Here is a 26,857-nt window from a genome sequence, read left to right on the forward strand (position 1 = left end):
TGTACTATGACATTTTTTTCATGATTTTCGACGACCTACTATACTATGACATCTTTTAATGATTTTAGATGACATGCTATACTATGACATCTTTTGATGATTTTGGACGACATGCTATACTATGACATCTTTTCATGATTTTGGACGAAATACTATACTATGACATTTTTTCATGATTTTGAACGACATACTATACTATGACATTTTTTCATGATTTTTGACGACATGCTATATTATGACATTTTTTCATGATTTTTGACAACATACTGTACTATGACATTTTTTTCATGATTTTCGACAACCTACTGTACTACAGCTTCTCATCATGATTTTCAACAACGTACTATATACTATGACTATTATTTCATGATTTTCGACAACATGCTATATTATGACATTTTTTCATGATTTTGGACGACATACTATACTATGACATCTTTTCATGATTTTAGACAACATACTATACTACGACTTCTTATCATGATTTTCGACAGTGTACTATATACTATGACTATTATTTCATGATTTTTGACAACATGCTATACTATGACATTTTTTCATGATTTTGGACGAAATACTATACTATGACATCTTTTCATGATTTTAGACGACATGCTATACTATGACATTTTTTCATGATTTTGGATGACATACTATACTATGACATCTTTTCATGATTTTAGACAACATACTATACTACGACTTCTTATCATGATTTTCGTCAACGTACTATATACTATGACTATTATTTCATGATTTTCGACAACATGCTATACTATGACATTTTTTTCATGATTTTCGACAACCTACTGTACTACAACTTCTCATCATGATTTTCAACAACGTACTATATACTATGACTATTATTTCATGATTTTCGACAACATGCTATACTATGACATTTTTTCATGATTTTGGACGACATACTATACTATGACATCTTTTCATGATTTTCGACAACATACTATACTACAACTTCTTATCATGATTTTCGACAATGTACTATATACTATGACTATTATTTCATGATTTTTGACAACATGCTATACTATGACATTTTTTCATGATTTTGGACGAAATACTATACTATGACATCTTTTCATGATTTTAGACGACATGCTATACTATGACATTTTTTTCATGATTTTGGACGACATACTATACTATGACATCTTTTCATGATTTTAGACAACATACTATACTACGACTTCTTATCATGATTTTCGACAACGTACTATATACTATGACTATTATTTCATGATTTTCGACAACATGCTATACTATGACATTTTTTTATGATTTTGGACGAAATACTATACTATGACATCTTTTCATGATTTTAGACGACATGCTATACTATGACATTTTTTCATGATTTTGGATGACATGCTATACTATGACATTTTTTCATGATTTTAGACAACATGCTATACTATGACATTTTTTCATGATTTTCAACAACATACTATACTATGACATTTTTTTCATGATTTTCGACAACATACTATACTATGACTATCTTTTCATAATTTTGGATGACATACTATACTATGACTTCTTATCATGATTTTCGACAACGTACTATATACCATGACTATTATTTCATGATTTTCGACGACATACTGTACTATGACATTTTTTTTCATGATTTTGGACAACATACTATACTATGACATCTTTTCATGATTTTCGACAACACACTGTACTATGACATTTTTTTTCATGATTTTAGACAACATACTATACTATGACATTTTTTCATGATTTTGGACGACATACCATACTATGACATTTTTTGATGATTTTGGACACTATACAATACTATACTATACAATGACATGTTTGCATGATTTTGGACGACATACTATACTATGACATTTTTTCATGATGTTGGACAACATACTATACTATGACATTTTTCATGATTTTCGACAACATGGTATACAATGACATTTTTTCATGATTTTCGATGACGTGCTATACTATGACATTATGTCATGATTTTTGACAACATACTATACTATGACATTTCTTCATGATTTTCGACAACATACTATACTATGACATTTTTTTCACGATTTTGGACGACATACTATACTATTACATTTTTTCATGATTTTGGACAACATGCTATACTATGACATTTTTTTCATGATTTTGGACGACATGCTATACTATGACATTTTTTCATGATTTTGGACGACATACTGTACTATGACATTTTGTCATGATTTTGGACGGCATGCTATACTATGACTATTTTTTCATGATTTTGGACGACATACTATAGTATGACTTCTTATCATGATTTTGGACAAGATGCTATATTATGAGATTTTTGTATGATTTTGGACGACATATTATACTGTGACTTGTCTTCATGATTTTGGACGACATACTATACTATGACATTTTTGCATGATTTTGGATGACATACTATACTATGACATTTTTTTCCATGATTGTGGACAACATACTATACTATCACTCTTATTATATTATGTAGCTGGTGCGGAGCCACATAGCATAGCCTTAGCCTCTGCTAACTGTCCTCCGGTAACTCCCATTCAGCCGGGAGGTTGGGTTATGGTTCGCCAGAAGCGCAGCTCTAAGCCGAAGCCCACGGCTCACCACCAGCCTGTTCACGTTTCCAACCGCTTTTCCCCACTCAGCGACACACCCGCTGAGGATAAAACTCTGGTTATTGGCAGCTCTATTCTGAGGAACGTGAAGTTAGCAACACCAGCGACCATAGTCAAATGTATCCCTGGGGCCAGAGCGGGCGACATTGAATCAAATTTAAAACTGCTGGCTAAAGCTAAACGTAGATTCAGTAAGATTGTTATTCACGTCGGCGGCAATGACACCCGATTACGCCAATCGGAGGTCACTAAAATTAATATTGCCTCGGTGTGTGAATATGCAAAAACGATGTCGGACTCCGTAGTTTTTTCTGGACCCCTCCCAAATCTGACCAGTGATGACATGTTTAGCCACATGTCATCATTTAATTGCTGGCTGTCCAGGTGGTGTCCAGCAAACGCAAGGTTCTGTGCTCGGACCAATCCTATTTACTCTATATATGCTTCCTTTAGGTAACATCATTAGAAATCACTCTATAAATTTCCATTGTTATGCGGATGATACTCAGTTGTATTTATCAATGAAGCCAGAAGAAAGTAATCAATTAACTAAACTCCATAATTGCCTTAAGGACATAAAAACTTGGATGAGCACCAATTTCCTGATGTTAAATTCAGACAAAACTGAAGTTATTGTTCTTGGCCCCAAACAACTCAGAGACTCTTTATCTGATGACATAGTTTCTCTTGATGGCATTGCTCTGGCCTCTAGCACTACCGTAAGAAACCTCGGAGTAATATTTGATCAAGATTTGTCTTTTAATTCTCATTTAAAACAAACCTCACGGACTGCATTTTTTCATCTGCGTAATATTGCGAAAATTAGGCCTATCCTGACCCGAAAAGATGCAGAAAAATTGGTCCACGCTTTTGTTACCTCTAGGCTGGATTACTGTAACTCTCTATTATCAGGTAGCTCTAGTAAGTCCTTAAAAACTCTCCAGCTAATTCAGAATGCAGCAGCACATGTATTAACAGGAACTAAGAAACAACATCATATTTCTCCTGTTTTAGCTTCTCTGCACTGGCTCCCTGTAAAATCCAGAATTGAATTTAAAATCCTACTGTTAACTTATAAAGCTCTAAATGGTCAAGCTCCGTCATATCTTAGAGAGCTCATAGTGCCATATCATCCCACCAGAACACTGCGCTCTGAGAACGCAGGGTTACTCGTGGTCCCTAAAGTCTCCAAAAGTAGATCAGGAGCCAGAGCCTTTAGCTATCAGGCTCCTCTCCTGTGGAATCATCTTCCTGTTACGGTCCGGGAGGCAGACACCGTCTCCACATTTAAGACTAGACTTAAGACTTTCCTCTTTGATAAAGCTTATAGTTAGGGCTGGCTCAGGCTTGCCCTGTACCAGCCCCTAGTTAGGCTGACTTAGGCCTAGTCTGCCGGAGGACCCCCCTATAATACACCGAGCACCTTCTCTTCTTCTTCTTCTTCTTCTTCTTCTTCTTCTCTCTCTCTCTCTCTCTCTCTCTCTCTGGTATTCTATTACTGCATCTTGTTAACTCGGCCATTCTGGATGTCACTAACTCGGCTTCTTCTCCGGAGCCTTTGTGCTCCACTGTCTCTCAGATTAACTCATATCGCAGTGGTGCCTGGACAACGTGACGTGTGTGGTTGTGCTGCTGCCGTGGTCCTGCCAGATGCCTCCTGCTGCTGCCATCATTAGTCATTAGTCATACTTCTACACGACTATTGTCACACATGTATACTGCCAGATATTAATACATACTTTCAACATATTGTACCACAGTAGCCAGAACTATAACTATAATATTATTACTTTCAATAATGTTGTTGTAAGCTACTGTCATTACCTGCATCTCTCTCTCTCTCTCTCTCTCTCTGTCTCATTGTGTCATACGGATTACTGTTAATTTATTATGCTGATCTGTTCTGTACGACATCTATTGCACGTCTGTCCGTCCTGGAAGAGGGATCCCTCCTCAGTTGCTCTTCCTGAGGTTTCTACCGTTTTTTTTTCCCCGTTAAAGGGTTTTTTTGGGGGAGTTTTTCCTTATCCGCTGCGAGGGTCATAAGGACAGAGGGATGTTGTATGCTGTAAAGCCCTGTGAGGCAAATTGTGATTTGTGATATTGGGCTGTATAAATAAAATTGAATTGAATTGAATTGAATTGAATTATTACATGATTTTGGACCCAATCCTGTAACATGACATTTTTTTTTCATGATTTTGACATTTCTTCCATGATTTTGGACGACATACTATACTATAACTATTATTTCATGATTTTGGACGACATACTATACTATAACTATTATTTCATGATTTTGGATGACATTCTATACTAGGACTATTATTTCATGATTTTCGATGACATACTATGCTATGACTTCTTTTCATGATTTTGGACAACATACTATACTGACATTTTTTCATGATTTCTGATGACATACTATACTACAAGTATTATTTCATGATTTTGGACCTAATACTATACAATGAGTTCTTTTTATGATTTTGGACAACATACTACACCATGACATTTTTTCATGTTTTTGGACGACATACTACACTAGGACTATTATTCCATGATTTTGGATGACATACTATGACTATTATTTCATGATTTTGGATGACATTCTATACTATGACTTCTTTTCATGGTTTTGGACGACATACTGTACAATGCATTTTATCGTGATTTTGGACGACATACCATGAGTATTATTTCATGATTATTGACGACATACTATACTATGACTATTTTTCCATGATTTTGAACGACATACTATACTATGACATTTTTCATGACTTTGGACGACATACAATACTATGCTGTTTTCCATGATTTTGGACGACATACTATAAAATGTATTTTCTTTTAGTTTTGCATGTTTGTAGTTTGATGTCTCTTGTTATGTGTTTCTTTAGTCTTGTTTTGCACGTCTTCGTAATCATTGTTGTCTCTTTGTGGTTGTTTTTTTTTTTTTTTCGACTTCCCAAAAAGAAATAGTAACCCTTAATTACTTAGTCAGAGGCCCTTGGGCCTGTAACCAGTAGGCTGTTCAACTCTGATGGTGTGCCCAATCAACTCACCAGCTCATGTGTTTCTTTAATGTCTTGGTCATTGAATCTATCATGTGTCTTACATATGTTCTACTAGGAAACTGTGGCGAGGAAATTGTGGTTGTTTTTCGTTGCAAGAAACATGCATGGGTGCATGGGCCATACTGTATTGATTAGTACAGTATTGTGTTGATGCAAAAATGTTGACAAAAGCTGAGCATCTGCAGCTTTGGAAGCATGGGAGTTTATTTACATGCATAGAACTGATAGTAAAAAAAGATTTGGAAAAGGGAGAAATGAAAAGAAAAGAAGCTGAAGGAGACAAACTTAAGAGACTTGTTTCCATTCCCGACATGATACAGAAGAGCATTAGATTTTATAAAAGGTTCCTCTTTATTGGTTTGGGTGAACCTGAACAGCCAGAAAAAAACCCTCTTTACAGATGATTATATAAAGAACAATAAATAGCTTCTGTTGATGAAAACAAATCAGTCATTAAATAGCTGACACACTGTGGAAAGTTGACAGTGGCATAGGAGGCACATTCGGGCTGATTCGTCTTGAGAAAAAGTCGTTATTTCTGTAGGAACTTTTTATTACTCACTGAATTCATTAACACAGGATTTTTGTTGGTGCATATCATAACCCATTTCTTTTTCTCTACATAATAATCAACACACATTTACAAAGATTTACAGCACTGCATTGTGGGAGATGGGAGTGCCCATCGGGATATGCTGTTGCCAGGCAACAAGAAGACGAGATCAAGCTAGTCGTTAGTTTCTAAAATGAGACTTGGGAAGAAAGTGGGGATTGGCAAGGGAGGGGGGTGGGGGGCAATGTACACATGAGGTAAATCAGAGGTTTCGCTAAAGCTTACAGATGCAGATACTACATTTTACAATACAGTACAGTACCGAGTGTAAGTTTCAATCATTTATTGGTCCTTTTTGTACACTTTGAAGGCATCAGGTGTGACGTCACAAGAGAGGCAGGGCATTTAAACTTCAAAAGACAATACAAACAAAATATTGCATATGTAAACTTATTTAAAGTGACCACGGTGTGACAGAAAAATCACCTTTCACCACACTGATTTTTCAGCTCCTCTCAGCTCATAGATACTGTGGTGGTGAGAGACAAGGAGATGCAATATAAATCTGTTCCTCTTTCACTGCTGGAACAGGGCTGGGATATTTGGATAGGACTTACACTGACATCATCCAAAAACACTAGAGAATTCAGAGGGCTGTGGGTGGCTGTGAGCTGCTGTTGTCATGGTGATGTGGGGGATTAAGATCAGAGTATGTCCCGCCAGTCAAAACTTCAGGTTGTCAGTTTGAGGAGGGGGCGCTATACATCCAGTCACTATCATTGTCCCCCACCCCTCGTTTGTAATGTTTTCCTACAGAGAAGAGTGGTCTCTCTCTCCTTCTCTTTTCTCTCTTTCTCCCCCCCTCTCTCCCAGGTGTTGTGAGCTGCTGATGGAGAGGCAGGTGTCTAAACATTTGGTCCTTTGATTGTTCCCGCCTCCTGTAGTCTCGGTGAGGTGTAGGCTGACGCAGCCAAACACATTGCCGCCTCGCAGTAACCTGGGAGACCTGATGGTCCCGCCTTACCGGGGCGACCAGCCTCTCCGGCTGATCCCTGGGGTCCTCTCTCGCCGTGCCGACCGTCTCGAGCAACGCCATCAACACCAGGAGGACCTGCGGAGGGTGAAGGTTCAACATCAAGGAGGGATTGAACTGAATTCCAGAGGTCAAGATGACTAATTGCACTGAAGTCCATGTTAAGAAACTCCCTCTTAACCCCACTCTGGACTTGGATTACACATGTGTACTGTATGTATGCATATATTTAAGCTGTGCGTACGTGTGCACAGGGGAGTGTGAGTGTGTTTTCCACTGTTTGAATTAGTGTGTACTGTTGCAATCCTATTACATTCTCATTCAAGAGCATCTGTTAAATGACTGGAGTTAATGATGCTTTTAAAATGCCTCTGAGCAGCCTCTCCTGTGGAAAGAGCTGTAATGCCTTCAGTCCTTCAGTTTGTTTCTGTACCTTTACTCTTGTGAACCTTTGGTCAGTATCACATTTTGTTTTACATCCCAGGTATGGGCACACATTTGGCAAAATTCCACTGTTGTTCAGCTTCAGGATGCTGTAGCTCTTACCTTGTATTCCTGGGGGTCCAGGTGGTCCTGGGTGGGGTTTACCAGGGTCTCCTCTTTCTCCTTTTGGCCCTCTCTTTCCTAGGATACGAAAAGGGGTTTGGGCTCAGATGCAGCCTGAAATGCTACATTTTCAATGGTGTATTCATATGTAAATGTATTGTTCTACGGTCTGTAGCCATTTTTCATATGAACTCCAGACAATGTCAAGAGAGTCAGATCCAGACATTATCCAGGTTCCCTTTCACACATGTGGCACACAATAGGGGATTGTCCATGTCAGAGTGCTCTCACCTACTGGAAATACTATACTATAATTTTTGGTTAGGTGAGGGATGACACCTGGATAGAGCGTGCAGGACATGATGCCGAGTACACGGCAATCACTTAGCTTGGTTGTAATTTGGTCATGAACAACATATTGCTGTTGAATTGGACTGATGCTGTCTCTCCAGTTAGACATTTTTGTTGCCGTCTTTGTGTAAGTGACTCTTTTTTTTCACCCAGTCTTCCATTTGACACAAGCTACATGATAGAAACTTCTTCCACACGCCCACTCACTTGCTTTAAATTCTCCGGACAATCACCTGCTCTATTCACAGATGGGCTTAATCGGACATTACACTGACTTTTTACAAGGGAGCTGGCAGAGTAAAGTCCGTTTAATGTCTGACACAACAGATTCAAACATTTGCAGTCTGACATACAGCTCCTCTGGGTAATGTCTAGATAATTTAAAGTTTGCAGTGCGTGTACGAAATAGGCTTATTTCTACCTTTAAGTCCTGTGTTTCCAATCTGACCAGGTGCTCCAATCATGCCAGGAATGCCACGGGCACCAGTTAAGCCATGTGGCCCCTGAGGGCCAGGTGACCCTGGAGGTCCAGGAGGTCCGGGAGGTCCCATAACTCCTGCTCCACCAAGCACAGCCCTCTTGGCGCTCACCGCCACTGCAGCTAGCCTCTCTGTGAAACAACAGACAGCATTGTCCTTCGTGATTAAATTACCTGTGATGAAGGGCGACTGATTGGTTAGGAGATGAAAGAAGCTTCGGGAAACGAGCTAATCTAATCTCCCCTATGGACATCAAAGGTGAATACTGGGTCTAGACGCTCACCCTGCAACATCTTCAACACCACTTCAATAATATGCTGGTCAGATGCATCGCGTCCCTGGAGAGAAGAAGAGAAGGCTGAGTGGTGAAAATGAGACGGCAACTGACCACTTGCATCAATCAACATCAGTCCTTATATCTTCCATGCATCATAGAGTGAACTGGACTCACTGATGCTCCCTGAATGCCTGGCATGCCAGGTACTCCTCGCTCTCCATTAAGTCCCCTAGGACCGGGCAGTCCTGGCGGTCCCTGGTCTCCAGGTTTTCCAGGGTCTCCAGTGGGTCCATTGTGTCCGGTGTCACCCCTAATTCCTTGCTGCGAAGAGAGGAGCGTCACGGAACAGTGAATTTATGGAAATATGGAGGCAGATAAAATTGATGATGTTAAGAGTAAAAACAAAAATGGAAAAAAGGAGTCAGACTTCCAGACAGTGCAACCTCACCTGTCCTTTGGGCCCGGGTTCACCAGACAAACCCTGTCACAGCAAACACAGACACTGTGTCACTTTCACATTCATCACTTCCATCCATCATTTCCGCCTCAGAGACACTCATTGAGCAATAATTCAAGAATGAATATTGTAAATGAATGTCTAAAAAATGCTGCTTCAAAGAGCCAACGTGCATCATTGCTTCACTGTCATGTAAATAGCTCATTTGCCATCTGGACTATTATGGGGATTTGTATGCTAATTCAAAAGAACAGACTTCCTCTTCGTCTTAACTTCTGTATGTTTATGACATTTTTCTGCTATATATCACTTTGCTTTGATGCCTCCGGAGCAAAATGTTTAAACCTTCTTATCTAAAGCCGGTGAGTTTTAGTATTTGGTAGATCCAGAGACTTTTTTTTTGTGGTTCTTTATAACAAAAAGTTTTGAAACAGCTTTAGGTCGTGCTGTAATAATTCTTACCTTTTCACCTTTCTCGCCAGCCAATCCTTCAACACCGGGGTCACCCTGAAAGCGTCACAAAGAAAAACGATAAAGAGGGGGCAGAGGGAGGGGTGACTGTAGAAAATATGTGTCAGCACTGGAGCTGAAATACAACATACAAATATATGAGATACGTTTCTGACAGTCTGGTTCAAAAACTGCAACTCACATCATCTCCCTTTGACCCGACTTTTCCTTGGAAGCCCTGGAAAGAAAGATAGTTTGAGTACATTTAAATGTGGTTAAATCTCAATTATAATATCATCCAAATAAAGGAAAAGGACAGGAGCTAAATATTGATTCAAGCCACTGACACCACAGATCACAACGTAAGAAAGATGTTGTCTCATCTCTAAAACATGGAAGATGAGGATGCTCAGATTATCATTTATATTGCTTTTTTATATTGCTCGCCTCATTCTGTGATTTACTGTGGATTGCTGTGGCTTTTATTCATGGGTAAACACTGCCCCCAATGGACAAGTCTGAGTAACTAAACCATTATGAAGTGTGTATGAATGTAGGTGACGATGCTCATGTTTTACAAAGCAATAGATTTGTTCATGCACGCACACACACACACACACACACACACACACACACACACACACACCTTGTCTCCTTTGGTTCCAGTTAGACCCTGAGCACCTGGAATACCAATGGGTCCTCTCTCTCCTTTGCCTCCCTGTTAGGAGACATCAGAATGCATGAAGGACAGTATAGCTGCAGATGAGCTAAAATTTAAAGCAATGCAAAGAAGCAACTAACAGGCTTGCCGACAACTCCCTGTGGCCCAACTTCTCCCCGCTGGCCTCTGTCACCCTGTAGAAGACAGGTAAAGTTGAGTGTGACTTCATAGTAGCAGCTTTTAGTGCTTTCATGTGATAATTCTGGATTTGTACCTTGGGTCCAGGAACTCCTTCCATACCAGCCTCACCAGGAAGACCAGGCTCACCCTGTGAGAATACAGATGAAGTACAGTTACTCACCCTGCTGCAAAATATAAGAGCACATCGGTAATGCCTGAACAAAATTCATATTTTGTGGGCGTGTGTTACCAGAGGTCCAGGGGCACCAGGCATGCCAGAGTGACCCCTGGGTCCAGGCTCGCCCTAACAAGGGAGGAGAGAAGATGGAGGAGAAAGGTAATTATATGTTTGAGAAACAGGTGCCAGGAGAGTTCTTAAAAAACAGTAAAGGTCAATGTGACATGTCATGAGAGTTGGTTAAAGCCTCACCTTAGCCCCAGGTCCACCTTTTGACCCTGGGCTGCCAGGCAATCCCTGCAGACAGAAATAACAAGACTGAAAAAAGTTGAGGAAAACTCTTCAATGTGTGTGTGTGTGTGTGTGTGAGTGAGTGTGTGTGTGATGGTATATCACAGTAGGGCATAAAGCAGGGTAAGCTATGGTGTTTGCAGCAGCATTAGTGTCACTGCAATGACCACACAGCAAAGTGTGCACCCAATGCTCCATTACCTCTTAGTCAGACAGACGCACATACACACACTAACACAACCCCACTCGCATACACATACGCAGACACACACACACACACACACACACACACACACACACACACACATTATACCCACTGGTCTGATTGTGATAAATCACTCGCGGTGGGAGGGAGAATGCTATTTCAAGGTGGTTTAAATTCTAAAACAGCGTGGGTCACAGGGTCACTGTTACCTGGATGAGTGCCCAGAAAACAAAACACACCAAAATTTACAGGCTGCTTCACGCTGGTTTCCCCTGTCTGTGTTCTGGCTTTGCTGAACGGAGGAGGAGAACAGACTGACCCCCTACGTGGTCTGAGTGACAATAAGCTTTTACAGACGGCCTTATTTGCATGTGCTTTTAGAGGCATTGCTGAATGATCCTCAGACAAACACCCCCCCCGAACACACTACACAGTCTGATCACTCACCGCTGCTCCCTGAGGACCAGGAGGTCCAGGCATCCCAGCCTGGCCAGGGCTGCCCTGCAGAAAAAAAGAACAGAGGAAGAATAAATTGCCATCTTTTACTGCGATTGAAGTTACTCATCATTATCACGTCTGGCAACCCTTACCTTGATTCCAGGAATACCAGGTGTGCCATCTTTTCCATCAATACCCGGCAGACCCTGAAAAAGCAGGCAGATGAGTCAGTGGAGTCATTTGGCACACTCACTGAACGCCGTCACAACTGTGCGGCACACAAACAAAAGTGCGTTCACTCACATTCTCTCCCTTTTTGCCAACCGCGCCCTGTGGGCCCTGGATACCTCGGCTGCCCTGCAGAAGATAACCAAAGCAGCATCAGTGAATTTGCAGCGCGCATCAAGATCACTGCCCTCATTCAAGTTGTGAGGAAATGTTTCATCTTTTTTTGTCTTGCTTTGACAGTAAACTTCAAGGGAAACATTCTGAGAGTCACCTACTTTGTCTCCCTTGTCTCCTGCATCTCCGGGTGGTCCCTGAGGTCCCTCCTCACCCTGCAAACAACAGAGAGACTCAGAGTAGCTCTGGTAGACAGTTGGTACCTGTTTTAATATGAATAGTCGAGCCTGTTTGTTCGTGTGTGAGAGTGTGTTCTTACAGGAGGCCCAGGAATTCCTACAGGTCCGTTGATGCCCTTGTAACCACGAGGTCCCTATGGGAAAACAAAAAAGTGCCATCAATCACTTCAGATCAGGGAGGATGCTAAGTCACAGTAGCCTACTATTCATTGTGATAAAGGGGTAATTAGCGCTTAACTCACTTCACTAATGGGGGCTACACAGAGAGCCAGCCACTCTTGCTTTGGCACTAAGCCGGGGCGCTAACTTGGCTAACGCGGCTAATGTTAACAGTAAGACGGATGGCTACAGCGGATCATTAACTACAGATGGAGGCACCGTGGACCCAGACAACCCCAACTCATTAGAGGAGGGGAGAGATTTGTGTTAGCATCATTTCCATATGTCCCCATTGCTGGTAATGGATGATGTTTGTATAGTGGGGGCAGGTCTGGCTGTGCTTCCTTGGTGCTCATCTAAGAATGAGAACACCCTTGTACCCAAAGAGAAAGAGGACAAAAAAGTTATATGTGGAAAAGAAACGGTGGTACTCACTGCTTCCCCTTTAGGACCCATCATCCCTGGGTAACCTCTCAGACCCATCGGACCCTTAGAAGGAGGCAAGGAAAACAGGTTGAGACTGAGACCATCATCAGACATAGAGCAAATACTACAACACTATATGTGCTGCCAAATTTAGATAATACCATGTGAAACAAAATGCATATTAGCCTACGTTTCTAACTTTGCCAAGTGACTTAAGAAAAAAAGATGAATTCTGAGCATACCGAAGGTCCTGGGATGCCCTGTTCTCCAGAGATGCCCACTTCTCCCTTGGGGCCCTGGTGGAGGAAAGGAAAAGGGAAGGGCTGATTAATTATTCTCTTTCTAGGCTGCTCTCTTGATTTTGGCTACATGTCCACAGAGTTTGACCCAAGAAACTCTGAGTCGGATAGGAGAGAAAATTGAGTTTAAATCACTCTGGGATGGCTGCTGGTTGCTTTGATGTGTGAACTGGTCTTTGATGGTCACATATTGGTAGACTTGTCAATGTTGTTAAAAATCTAGCTCAAGCAAGTCAGCCAACTAAAGCTAGCTGGACAAACTCTGAGGAAAAACTTAACATACATTTGTCAAATAACCATCATCAGCTGGTTTTAGAAGCTGGTGAAGAATGGTTTATTTGTGTTATTGTAGGAATAGCTTGACATTTTGGGAAATGCACTTATTGGCTTCTTGCTGAGAGCTATATGAGGGAATCAATAACACTTTCATATCTGTCTGTTAAGTATGAAGCTGGAGACAGGTAACATAACTGGAGTAGGGGGTAACAGCTAACTTGACCCTGGTCAAAGCCAAAAAATACACTTCAGGCTCAGTAATTAACTCTTGAAAATGAGTTATCAGTGGAGACTGTGTATTCATAATTCAGGAGCTCAGAAGTCCAAAAAAATGTCCCATTGGACTCAAAGCCCAAAGACAAACACACATTTCTCTGAAGCACATGGCTAATTATTATGCAGAGTGATGTCACCTGCATATGGCAGAAGAATCTCCTGCCTTACTCTGCCTCTGACTGGCTAGTACTTTTTGCCTTCGTTGGTTAGGTTTAGGCATGAGGAGTGAGAATGGTTAGGGTTAGGGTAAAAATATCTGGGTAAACCAATCAGAGGCAGAGTGGGGTGGGTCATGACTTTGCCTAGTAGGAAGGTCTGATGAGATAAGTCTGCCTAATTATTAGCCATGTACTTGTGTTCAGGAGTGTGTGTAGCCTGTTTTTGGAGAAACTTCAAAAATAGGCTACAGAGCAATGTGCATTTGTTTACAGGACACCAGGCTATCGAACAAATGGCCTTTTGGTCTGATGGGACGTATATTGAACTATTAGGGCCTCGAAATCAGGTCTAGCGATTAGCCAATCAGCGCCACGCTGATGTCAAGCTGTGCGCCGGTGGGTAACTGGTGAGGATAGCAACAATGGCGACCGCTACAGATCCTACAAACCACATTAATGATGCTATTGAGGTATTTCGCCACTACTCGTGTTAATGGAGGATCAAATTAAGGAAGTTGCTAAACTGGATTTAACGGCGATGCAGCTGGGCGTGCATGATGACGGAGACATTTTAAACGGGCAATACTCGCTTGTTTTTGGCACCCCCGAGGCATGGATACTAATGACGTCAGATTCTGCGTGAGTCGTTGATCTCTACTGATTGGTTAGGGAAAAATCAAATTCCCTCCCCCTTGTAAATCGCCTTCAATGGAGGCAATGTCAGACTGAAGGTTCTGGGAGCTTCAGTCTGACACTCAGGCTAAGGTTTGCTATTTTCCTTTAAAAAATATATTTTGAGTTAATCTTTTTGGTCTCCTGCTAACAATGATCTTTCTACTACCCTCAACAGAATCATGTCATGTCATCCATTAGCCAGTTTTAGCAGCTCTGCTTTTATTTTTCAGCAGTCTAAAGATAAATGTGACACTGCTCTTGCTCACTAATCTACATGTGTATGGCATCACATAGTCCTCAGTAATATAGCAAGAAGTCAAAGAGCACATTTTTCATATGTGGTGTCTGTGTTTCAGCTTCAACAGCTCGTGGGGATGTAAACAGCTCGTGCTGGCTGTCTTTAAGAACAAAAGAGAGCAGCAGTACAGTGTAACCTTGAGTCAAGGCAGGTCTTCTAAAATACTTGTCAGACTCTGAGGAGCGGTACCTTGGTGCGATGAGTGTTTTTGAGCGTCTCAGGCTCCTTGTGTGGGAAGATCAGAGGCTAATTCCTTGGGCCTGGCTAGCTGCTCCCTTGGAGCCCACTGTGGGCTCATTAGCTGTGCTTAATACAGCGAGGTGAGAGGGCTGCGCGAACCCTGACTCTCTCATCCTCCCCTTCATGTACCTGGCTCTTCACCACCCCTTTCATCTGGCTCGCTGCATGCTGACTGCAGGGCCAGGGCCAGGCCTGACTAATCGCGGCCAGATTAGTGCCAGTCATGTGCCTCTGGGGGGCTTCATTAGAGCTAATCCTTGCCTCTGCTGGTCCTGAATGGTGGGTGAGTGTGCAACATGTACATATATGGGTGTTTGAGTTCATGTGTGAGAGCAGAGATTTGTGCAGCTCACCGGTTTTCCTATGCTGCCAGGCTCTCCGAGAACACCGGCACGTCCTTTGTGTCCCTGGAGGGCAACAATCAGTCAGTAGGGTGTCATAACAATTTTGTAATGTAACATAATCATTGATGCTGAAAAAAACTATGCTTTTTACTTCAGGGTGACTTGAAACAAACTACTCACCTTGACTCCCTGCAGTCCCTGGGGGCCTTTAGGTCCTGCTGGACAGTTAAGAGGACACTGTTGTCGAGAGAGGGGGATATATGGATTATGAAATGTAAAGTTGCGTCAAAACAGATCTGCGATGAAAGAGGATGTCATTAGATCTTACCTGGAAGTCAGCACTGCCCTCTTCTCCACCAATGAACTTCCCAGGAGGACCCTAGATAGACAGATGGATGGATAGAAAGCCATTTGGTCACAGTTGCCGCAACTCCCATGAGCTGAGCCAGCACTCTCTCATTCTCGCTCTCTATCTACTTCTCTCTCCATCTTTCCTTCTCTCTGTTTATAGATTGAGTTAGGAAGTAAAGTATCTGTACAGGGCCTGATGTATTCCTGCTACAGTCAGATGAGACAGCCCACTGATCTAATGGGGGTTTATTTACCCTAGGACAGCACTAAAGCTAAACAAATACACTCCCCTGAGCTGGGAACATCACTCTCAATGAAGACACACCCCCTCTTTGGAACAACTCAGGGATGCACACGGGAGACTGCATACACCATTGGAAAATAGACTTGAAAGTGTTACGTTCAAAACTATTTCACCACTTTCTCACACACACATACACACAGTCCGTTGGGACCTGTGCATGCAGCAGTGAGCTCTGGCTGTTCTAGGTGCTTTGTTGTCATACAGTACATTTTAAAGACTTGTTAATTGCTGCTGGTTTTACAGAACAGAGCACACTTCAACACAGCATTAGTAGACGTGATGTTGACTTTGTCTTTGCTTTACTTTTACACTGCAGTCCCATTCAGTAATATAAGTTAACTGCAATTAGATTGATGTAACTGTATGCTTGATTGAGCCCAATGAGCTTCTGGCAGCTCATTTATCTCTCACTTCTTTTCACAGCTGATGTCACCGATCACACAGAAACGACTGTCCTCAGATATGAAATGATTTACTGTGACATCTTCTCTGTGGATAAGGTTCGAGTTTATCCGAGCGGCACAGTTTTATTCACTGTTGTATTGCTAGCTTAAAGCAGATACATCAGTATCAGCACATATGTTGGGCGATATTATAAGAAATGACAGCATAGGTACGCCAAAGATTGTGTTTAAAGGGACAGTTCATCCCCCAAATCAAAAATACTTATCTTTGCTCTTATCTGTAGTGTTATTTATCAGGCTAGATTGTTTTGGTAGGAGTTGCAGAGTGTTGGTGATAAAATACTTGGGATGTCTGCCTTCTCTCAACAATAATGGAACTAGATGGCACTTGGTTTGTTGTGCTAAAGTGGCAAAAAAAGTGCATTTGAAAAACTCAGCAATGCCTCTTTACAGAAATCATAACCAGGTTACTTAAGATAATCCACAGACCTTGTTGTGAGCAGTTTCACGGAGGAACTATTTTTTTTTCCAACCAAACTCCATCCCCAACACTGTGTCATTGCGCAGAAGGAAGTGTGCATCTACTCATGCATGAGAGGCTAGTGCTTGTTAGAGGTGCTAGGTAAGCTAGCCATAGATCCATGCTTCCAGAGAAGATAGACATCTCTACGGCTGATGTCTTTAACACTCGGCAACTCACCAAAACAATCTAGACTGATAAATATCACTACAGGTAAGAGGAACAATATGTGTTCTAGATTTTGGGGTTAACGGTCCCTTTAAAGTGATTTAGAAACAGTCGCATAGGTTTGTCAACCAGCGGGAAGTTTATTTTTCAACTGTGAGTGACTTTGAGTAAATTTGTGTTTTTCTTAATTTGTGTTGTATATTGTTTATGTTATGTATTGCAGTACAGACAACAGCCAATCATAGCACTCATAGCACTCAATAGCACTTGCTGCATTAAAAATAAGACAAAAGACAACAGATGGATAAGATATTTCCTGGACAACTAGTCCTGGATGGTCACTTACTGGCTTGCCAGGAGGTCCAGGGAGTCCTGGAGCTCCAGGTGATCCAATGACACCCTAAATAAAGCGGAGGAAGGAAAGAGGTGTGAATAAGAAGCTGAAAATGTAAGGATTCTGGTGCTGCTTATAAGACGTTTGTCTGTCATGAAGGTGGTATAATAAATTGAAGCTGGTGTCCTACCTTTGGTCCAGATGGTCCGATTTCACCTGGAAGTCCAATTGGCCCTGGAGCTCCCTAGGCAGAGAGCAAAAAAAGAACAATGTGTACACATCCCAGCAGCCACAGAGTGATTTCCACACCTCAAAGCCATTATGTGATAAAGACATAACTGTGTTATGCCACAAGAGCTACTTACAGACAGTCCTGGAAGGCCCGGTCCCTGCATGGACAGAGAGGATGAGGGGTTAAACTACACTGTGACAAGTGGAACCTATCTGTCAAAGTATCAATTAACATTTGCAAAAGCCAATTAATAAAGGCAGCAGTAATTCAGTACTGCTTGTGTACAGTGTCAGAGCGCAGGGTAAACAATGCTCCAGAAGAACAAAGACACAGAACGCAATCAGTTTGTGTTTGCTCTGTCTTTTGCTTGGAATTAATTATAAACAAAGTAATTAAGTAAGTAAGCCTTCTCGGAGGAAGAACAGCCCACAGGGCAGGATCTCCTGTCTGTGCAGTGTGAGGCAGCTGGGTGTACAAGCACAGCCCCCAGACAGGACGCCTGTTAATGCTAAACAAAGGATTCAACTAATAGTGTTGCATTCAAGCATGACATTGGATGACTCTTGACTTAATGTTTGAATATATTGGAAAAGGTCTGATAGATGGACACTGAGCACCACCTAGTGGTATTGGACTGTGGCACAGATCCTGCTTTGCACTGTTCAATTGACTGGTCTTGGTGGTGTGCATGGAGTCAGCAGTTGCGTTAATAATGATATGTACTTAAAGTGTGGCTCACTGATCACACCTTTCATCTTTATTAAGGATTGTCTTTAGCAATAAGGCTCATGTCAGCTGTCGAAGGCAGATGCCACATCTGGGTAAACCAAACCCAAAATGGGGCACAGCTGGTCAGGCATCCAGGCATGAAGAAAAGAGGACTCAGGAGGTTGCCTTATGAGACCAGCTGGGTTACAATATGTTTGTTAGGAAACTGACTAGGCTTTAAACAATGTCTAATTCAGCCCGTCATAACTCATTTTCATAAGCATCATGACAGCACTATGAGATTAAATGTTCTCTAATTAGTCATACTGTATCCTTATGTAAATAAGTACATAGACTCAAGTACAATTTTGAGGTACTTGTACCTTATTTGAGCATTTCTATTTTATTTATTCCACTACATTTCAGATGGTAACACTGTACGTTTTTATCCACTAGATGTATGTAGCAATTACAAGTTACTATTCTGACATTTAGATAGATAGATAGATAGATAGATAGATAGAGCTGCAGGTATTTAGAGATCCTTGTCATTTTAAAAATGTCTGTAAGTTTGTTGGCAGTTCCACCAAAAAAGGATTTCTACTCTTAACTGCTCCAAAGGTTTGGTTTAAATAAATGTTTAATGTTCGGTTTAAAGTTATCCATTACTTCACAGAAAAGCCAAGATAAGAAAAATTGTCCAAAAATTATTACACTTTTGTGTAGCAGAACAGTTTTTATTCTTCTTTGTTACCCAATAAATTATCTTGTGACCTGACTTGACTCCCAGGTTAGGAATCACGAAACTTTTTGAAAATACTTGTGTTAAAATGGAATATAAATGCAGGACTTTTACTTGTACTTTGGGTTTTTTTGTTTTTGTTTTTTTTTACACTGTTGTATTAGTACTTGAACTTAGACAGACAGTTCACTGCAAAATCAAAAACACGTATTTTCCCTCTTACCAGTAGTGCTACTTAACAATCTCGATCACTTTGGTGTGAGTTGCAGAGTGTTGGATTTATCAGCTGTAGAGATGTCTGACTTCTCTCCAATATAATGAAACTAGATGGCACTCAGCTCATAGTGCTCAAAGCTCCAAAAAAAAAAAGAAGAAAAAAAGAAAAACCCAACAGGAATGTCTCTTTCCAAAAATCCTTTATATTATTATACTTATTATACTAAAGATAATCCACAGTACTTGTGCATCTACTCATGGATGAGAGGCTCGTAACAGCACAGATGTACACACACAAGATGTAAACAATAATGGTGTCCTCCTCGACTGAACTGTAACCTTAGCTAGCTCAGTGATGCTAGGTGAGCCAGCGGTAGCCCGTCTGTGCGGTGATATGGTCAGCAGGTGTAGTTCGGTAGAAGGAAATAGTTCGGTAGAAGGTAATACCTAGGCTATCACTATTGAGCCACTTCCATCGGTAGAAGGAAATAGTTCCAACATGAAACTGCTCACAGCAAGGTCTGTGGATTATCTCTGTGGAGTACCTAGATCATGATTTTTGGAAAGAGACATTGCTTTTCAATTTTTCAAATTTACTTCTCTGTCGTTTTGAGCAAGTTGTGTCCTATCGAGTTCCATTATATTCAAAAAGACATCTCTACGGCTACTAACTCCAACACTCAGCAACAGCACTAGCACAACAGGGAAGAGGAAAATATGTATTTTTGATCATGGAGTGTACTGTCCCTTTAAGAAAAGCACCTGAGGAATTCTTCCAAGTCTTCCATTGGATATTCGATCATAATACAACTTTATAGCAGCAAAAACTTAAATAGTTCACTTACCGGAGCTCCAGGTTCGCCACTAGGTCCAGGTTGACCCTGCAAACAACAGAAAACAACAACAGTAGCAGTGTATGCGAGAATCTTACACAAATAAATGCAGATAATATCCTTCTCCTGTGTGCAGGGGTTCATTGTCATGCTCAACATCACTATGACAAGATAATGGGACCATAACCCAAATACTTTTTTATTGCAAAAGTGACCCTTTAATATGAAAACTTTTTCCACAGAACTGCATTAAAATGACGCATTTGTTCTAATCATTTTTTCCGGTGGAGGTTCAGACACTTGCCTTGGGGCCCGGGCTCCCGATAGGACCTCGATCACCCTTTGCTCCAATCAAACCCTGAGGAGAGATGAGATGAGATGTTGGCAGGATGATATGCTGGACATAAAGGTCAAAATGTAGCGGAGAAAATTCATTGAAGAGGTTGAAAAGTAAATTATCAGCTATCATTGTGCTTTCCACAGGCGATGTGAGACATGAATTCACCTTACAATAGGGCTAATCACACATTTGATCGAAGCTGACACTGTTCTTGTAGGTAATTAGGAAACAAACCTGAGATTGAGATTCCAGGGCGGATTACTGGCTAAATCTTGCAGGAATGCATGTGAGTGTGTGTATGTGTGTGTGTGCTTCTGTTAGCATGTGACCAAGAGGCATTGGCACTCAATTTACCTCCAACCGAGACTGGAGCAGCAACTGAAGCTTCGCCACAATTAAAGTTATACGAGGTAAATCAATAACTAAAAGCCCCAAAGCTATAAAATCATTTAAAACTCATCTGACCATCTTTAGCTCCAACTCATTGCTACCTGTGATTGCCACAGACTTAATAGCAATCAGCATGTAATCAGCGAGGGATAATGGGTCTGACACAAAGTATATTAACCTCATCAAGTACAATTCCTCATAATTTGGCCACAAAGCACATTTTTGTCATTAAAATAGTGAAAAAAGCTTTAATTACTAAATCCTTGTGTTGACAATAAACCTATAGTTCAGGGAAAATTAAGACCCAGCCCACAGAACATCTAAACGTCTTAATGTGAAAATAACTCAAATGTACAATAGCTTTATGTAGCTTAATGACCTCACTTTAATTATAAAAGAGAGCAGTGAGACATAAAATGCTTTAAATATTACATTAAAGCAAAAACAGACCACATAGCTGATGACATACATTTTTGATGACTTTTTAATGATGTCATTTTTTATATGCCCAACCCACTGACTTTAAAATGACTTAAAGGTACCCTATGGAGTTGTGTGACGATTTTGTTTACATTCAACATTTCTCATTAAAACACCCTCTGTGCATCCTTGAGGTGCAATATGTGGAAAACACTGTCTCACTCATAAAGCCAAATGTGCCGGGGAAATAAAAAACAAGTAAGCTGACCTTTAGTTTTGATCGTTTGGACAAACGACTGTTACATTAAAGCTTTAACATCCTAAATGTGCAGTGGGTGAAATCATGATGGTTGGTAAGCTCACATGTAAACAGGTGCATCTTAAAGACAGCTGAGGAAACACCACTGCTGACATATGATACTGTTGAAAGCTCAGGAAAAAGAAAGCACTGTAAGTGGACCTTAAGTTAGGGTTGCTGTTTTTAAATAATGCTATCCAGTCAGCACATAATATATGGCATGCGTGTGCTGGTGCAACAAGTGACACTAACAACACACAGACTTGCTCATGTAAACACTGATCAACAGCACCTCTAGTGGCCAAAGGGTGTGTAACTTATTGTGCACTTAAGCTTTTTTGCACATTTTTTACAACCTCATTTATCGCTGTGTTGTGTATGTAACTGATCTTCTTTTTTTACTCCTAAAATTCTGATATTTTTATTTGATTCCTGAATATTTCTCTTGTATATTTTAAATTTTAGTGCAACTTATTTTTCTATATATTTTATATTTCTATATTCTTATATATATTATTTACATGTATATTACTGTCTATTACTTGCTGCTGTAACACAGAAATTTCAATCAATTGGGATCAATAAAGTACTATCCATCTGTCTGTCTATGTATCTATCTATCTTTAAAATTTTGATCTTTTAACATTGCTCCAATTCCTGGCAGGGCTGGGCAATATATGGCTATAACATATTATATTACATCGACTGGTGATATGAGACTACCTACTGTCTTGGATTTTTTTTTTTATGTCTTAAAGTTTATTTCATTTCAAATTTTTCAACAACACCAAACCAACTCAAAGGGCAAAAAAAAAAGATAACAAGCTCCCTGAACAACACCAGACATAAAACAAAGAAAGAATAACTAAATAAATAAATGAATACCTTAAGACTGACTTATACTAATAGATACAATAGAAGCAAATAAACCATAATGATAGAAATAATAAACTGAGGTAAATCAAAATAACAGTATTAATATGACACGTAAGTATACTTGTAAGAATCCAACCACACCACTGTTAAATGTCCACTCACAGTCCATAAGAGATGAGTCATAATAGTGTCCATGTAAATATTGCCATCGGCTGCACCATCGCCACACCCTCCCTCCTGCACTCATTTCAATCCCAACAAGAGCTGTACGCACTATTGTCTCAGATTTTTGATATTGTAATAATGTAAGTTTGTCTATTCACTATGTCGTTATATCCACATTACTGATGATTATTTATTCATAATCGCACTGTGTATATATTCTGTGAAAGTCCTGATCGTCAATCCTGCACTACTGTTGCAGTATCCACATGGAGGTAAAACATATTGTGATGGTGGATTTTCCTCATATTGCCCAGCTCTACTTCCTGTTTTACCCCTTTATTTGTTTTTTGTCATTATATTCATAATAAACTACACTTGTTCACTTTAATCTTATGTTTAATTACTATTTTAAAAAATGCTTTACTATTTTTCCTTACACATTCTACTTTTACTGTCGTAATTACTTGTGGCTTAAACAAGTGGCTCTGCAACTTTTTTCTGTACTCAAGAAAGAGGTACTTAGAAAATCAGGCTGCCTTTTCATTTGTTAAATTATGTTTCTTTAACACAGTTGCTCGGTCGTGCTATTCCTCTGGGTTTTTTTTTCCACATTTGTTTCCTCTCTTTTCTTTCTTTTCCTCATTAAGCTGATTTCACATTAAGCCTCTCAGAATGTTTCTTCTGGGAAACATTTTTATTATGATTTCATTAGCATTTCCAAAGCCATTTCTCCTCCCTCTCTCAAACACACACTAAATATTGACATCAGTCAGTTTACTTACATCAATACCATTCTCTCCTGGTGCTCCGTCGGGACCTGGCTCTCCGGGCTCTCCCTTTTGTCCCTACAATAAATTAAAAAAAACAGACTGTTATCACAGGCAAAAAGTCTGTGTAAATCAAAAGTTAAAGTTTTCATAGTATAAAATCTAACAAACATTACAGTACAAACTTACTGGTGGTCCAGGGGGCCCAGGAGGTCCTTTGTCTCCCTGCAGAGAGACAGAGACGAGATGTTTATGTTTGGTATTTGTTAATTTGACAGAGTACAGGAACGTGACTCATGACATGGTAAGATACATGGCCTTTCAAACTGATTAATTTTGCTCATATCTGTATCTCTATATCTATATCACCACACTGCCCTGCATCATTAATAAATCTGACAGTAGACAGGTGCTAATAAAACAAAAAATAGGCTGTATTGTGAATCTGCGTTTGTCTTGTCTGAGACTTTATCGTCTTGGGTTTGTGTAAGTGGCTTCTGATCTCAAATGACGTATCAAGTTGATTAAAGGTTAATAAATAAAATAAAGTGTCAAGAGTCTGTGTGTTTGACTAGTTAGGGCACATTATAAAAGGACATGGGACAGGTTGTGAAAATTATATTGGTGCTGAACTGGTCATGGTGGCTCTACATTAATACACATTGCAACCTTAATATGTGCTCTTCAAGGTCAACACACATGTTCAGCGATTCAACCAGTGATTTATGGTGTTTCTAAAAAGGCTGGAGCTGAGCTTATCTGTGGCAAAGACCCAAAAAGGAAAGTGTGGAACCTATGGGGCAGGCTACACCTCCCAGGTTGTACCAGAAACATTGTTCCCTTTCTTTGCAGTGAGAGGTGTTTAATCTGCTTTAAAGTGCCAGCTGTATTCTGGTGACAACCCAATGCTGAGATGTCACAGTAACTCAGCAATGAATTAGTCACAAGTGAAAATGTATAATGAAGGTGGTAAAGTGGTGGTAAGATCATAGATCTTATCATAGATCATAGATCTTATCATAGATTTTTTTGTCAGTAGTTCAAACACATTATCTGATCTGAACAAATCAAAAATATAATCCCATCTGATTTCAGATCATGGATCAACACCAGGGCTTTACAGACAGTGCGTGTCCTGCTGCTCTCGCCCAGCAGCCTCTGCTTCCAACATATTTATACAACCTGTGAGTGGTTAACCCCGAGAATATCTCAAATGTATCACATTACTGCGACACAAACTCAGGATTGAGGCAAGGGTCCCTTCTCAAAGACCCCTCTCTCTGCCAGTAACAGAGCTCTTTTGTGCCACTGTGTTTTCATTTGCAGTGCCCTCTGCTGGTAAGACTGCAGCACTGCAGGGCAGCTCAGGGTTGGTATTTCTCCAGCACAATGTTGGTCTTTGTGAGAAATCTGCTGGGCAAACCTGTTTGGGTACTCACATCAATGCCGTCTGATCCAGGGGTGCCGGAGGGGCCTGCTGGGCCGGGCTGGCCCTGTGGTCCAGGTGGACCCCTCTGAAACACAGGCAGGAAGACATTTTAGGATTAATGGCAGACAACAGTAAACTCTACGAAGTTTTTATAGTACCGTACAAATATCAAAACAGTAATGTAAAGCATATAACCTAGTAGCAGCATGAATGGTATTTTCTTCAGTGTAAATATCACATGAATAAATAGTAAAACAATATTAACTAACTTGTCATATGATGCAGGATAGACCTACATCACATCAGTCGACGCAAGGGACTGCAAGTTACTGCACTGTGTTGTTTGTATCAAAGCATCAAAACACAAAAAAGGAACCAAAATAAGAAACAAGTGGAAAATATTTAATAAAATTAGTGGAAGAGAGGGGTCAAAACAAAGGGATGAGGAGGAATGTGGAAGGAGGGGTCATGAGACTGGCACTGTTTACCCCCACAACCCCCACCTAACACCCCCACCCCCATCCCAATGTCTGATTAGCCTGTCATGAGTGTCATCTCCGTAGATCAGTCAGTCCGTCAGGTGATAAAGGCCTTTTGAATCCAACTTCAAATGTTGCATAAAATGTAAAAAAGAGCAAAAATAATCCTTCAGAGTGAACACTGTCAGACATCCAGTAGATGACATGTAGGTGTCTGTTTGAATAGAGGCTTTACACACTCAGTGGACAAAGTTAGTGTGTGTAATGTGTATGTGTGCCATGGCCATGAAAAACTAAAAAAAAATCTTCAATTCTTTCCTCCATTCTTCGATTAATAAAAATCTTCTTGTCCAAAAATAGGGGACCCAGGAAATGGCAAATGCTTTCCTTCAGCTGTGTGTCCTCAGTTAAGAGATAAGAGTCCTTACACGATAAGGATGATAATCCACAGAAGATAGTCCGGTTTCATTTCATCTCCACAGCAAGAAAACCCACTTCCACCTTTTTTCTTTTTACATGCATGCTATAAAGCCAGATGATCACCACCATTACACCTGTGCTGGTTCAGCCTCCAGCATTTTGATCATGCAGCACCAAGACAAACACAACCTATAACATCACCCCAAGACATCTAGTGCCCGCTGGCCCTTTCCAGGGGCCCTCAACCCCACTGGACCCCCCAATAAAAGGAGCTAATTCTGATCAGAGCAGGTCTCAACCTCCCCAGTCCACTCACCACTTGAGCCAGAGCCAGGCACAAGGTCTGCAGTATTACCCAGGTCTTCAGCAAGGCTGAGAGAGCAGCCATGGTCTCTCTCCCCTGTCTGTCTCACCTCGGTTCACCAAATCCTCTCTTCTCTCTCCTCTTTCCGCTCCCTTACTCCTCTCCAGGCCGGCACAGTGCGGAACTGGTGGAGCAAAGCTGTCCGAGAGGCAGGGGGTGGGGGGGTGAGGGGGCTGTGTGCACAGCCCAGACAAAATCCACTCAGGAGGAAGGAGAGAGCTGAGGGTGGGGAGGGATGGATGAGGAGGGGTGGAGGTGAAGAGGGGAGAGGAGAGAGAGAGAGAGAGAGAGAGAGAGAGAGAGAGAGAGAGAGAGGGGTAATCCTGCCCCAGAGCCGGCCTCTGAAAGCAGAAGAAAAATACTCTATGTACCCATCAACAGTGTGAACACACACATACACACATACACATACCTAAATATAGTTACACATAGACACACACAGACTGTATGTGAAAACACCACAGGTTATTACAGTAGATCTGGGGCAGGAGGAAACTCTCTGAATGTGTGCTCAATCAGCAGCTCCTGTGATTGGTTGATTTAT

At 40.8% G+C, this 26,857-nt stretch overlaps 1 protein-coding gene across 1 annotated transcript; it reads right to left on the reverse strand.

Annotated features, from left to right (window-relative positions):
- Positions 1–6,117: 6,117 nt before the first annotated feature.
- On the reverse strand, positions 6,118–26,428 carry col9a2 (procollagen, type IX, alpha 2). Its single transcript, XM_049602678.1, has 32 exons — positions 26,266–26,428; positions 25,061–25,135; positions 23,811–23,846; positions 23,637–23,699; positions 20,670–20,723; positions 20,378–20,413; positions 18,000–18,023; positions 17,825–17,878; positions 17,647–17,700; positions 15,882–15,932; positions 15,734–15,790; positions 15,563–15,616; positions 13,230–13,283; positions 12,997–13,050; positions 12,483–12,536; positions 12,325–12,378; positions 12,125–12,178; positions 11,974–12,027; positions 11,831–11,884; positions 11,140–11,184; positions 10,960–11,013; positions 10,804–10,857; positions 10,670–10,723; positions 10,515–10,586; positions 10,071–10,106; positions 9,881–9,925; positions 9,410–9,442; positions 9,136–9,282; positions 8,968–9,022; positions 8,627–8,815; positions 7,855–7,932; positions 6,118–7,386 (listed from the first exon to the last, which is right to left on the reverse strand). Exons 1-32 carry the CDS (start codon positions 26,335–26,337, stop codon positions 7,181–7,183), a joined length of 2,076 nt encoding a protein of 691 aa, XP_049458635.1. The 5' UTR covers positions 26,338–26,428; the 3' UTR covers positions 6,118–7,180.
- Between the last annotated feature and the right edge of the window lie 429 nt (positions 26,429–26,857).

This window comes from Epinephelus fuscoguttatus, linkage group LG17 (assembly GCF_011397635.1).
Source record: "Epinephelus fuscoguttatus linkage group LG17, E.fuscoguttatus.final_Chr_v1".
Taxonomy (NCBI): domain Eukaryota; kingdom Metazoa; phylum Chordata; class Actinopteri; order Perciformes; family Serranidae; genus Epinephelus; species Epinephelus fuscoguttatus.

Coding starts and splice junctions, on each gene's coding strand:
- col9a2 (XM_049602678.1), bottom strand. CDS start 26,337: ATGGCTGCTCTCTCAGCCTTGCTGAAGACCTGGGTAATACTGCAGACC. Junction 15,791..15,881: donor AGGGCAGTGCTGACTTCCAG/GTAAGATCTAAT, acceptor TCTCGACAACAG/TGTCCTCTTAACTGTCCAGC. Junction 13,051..13,229: donor AGGGCATCCCAGGACCTTCG/GTATGCTCAGAA, acceptor CCTCCTTCTAAG/GGTCCGATGGGTCTGAGAGG.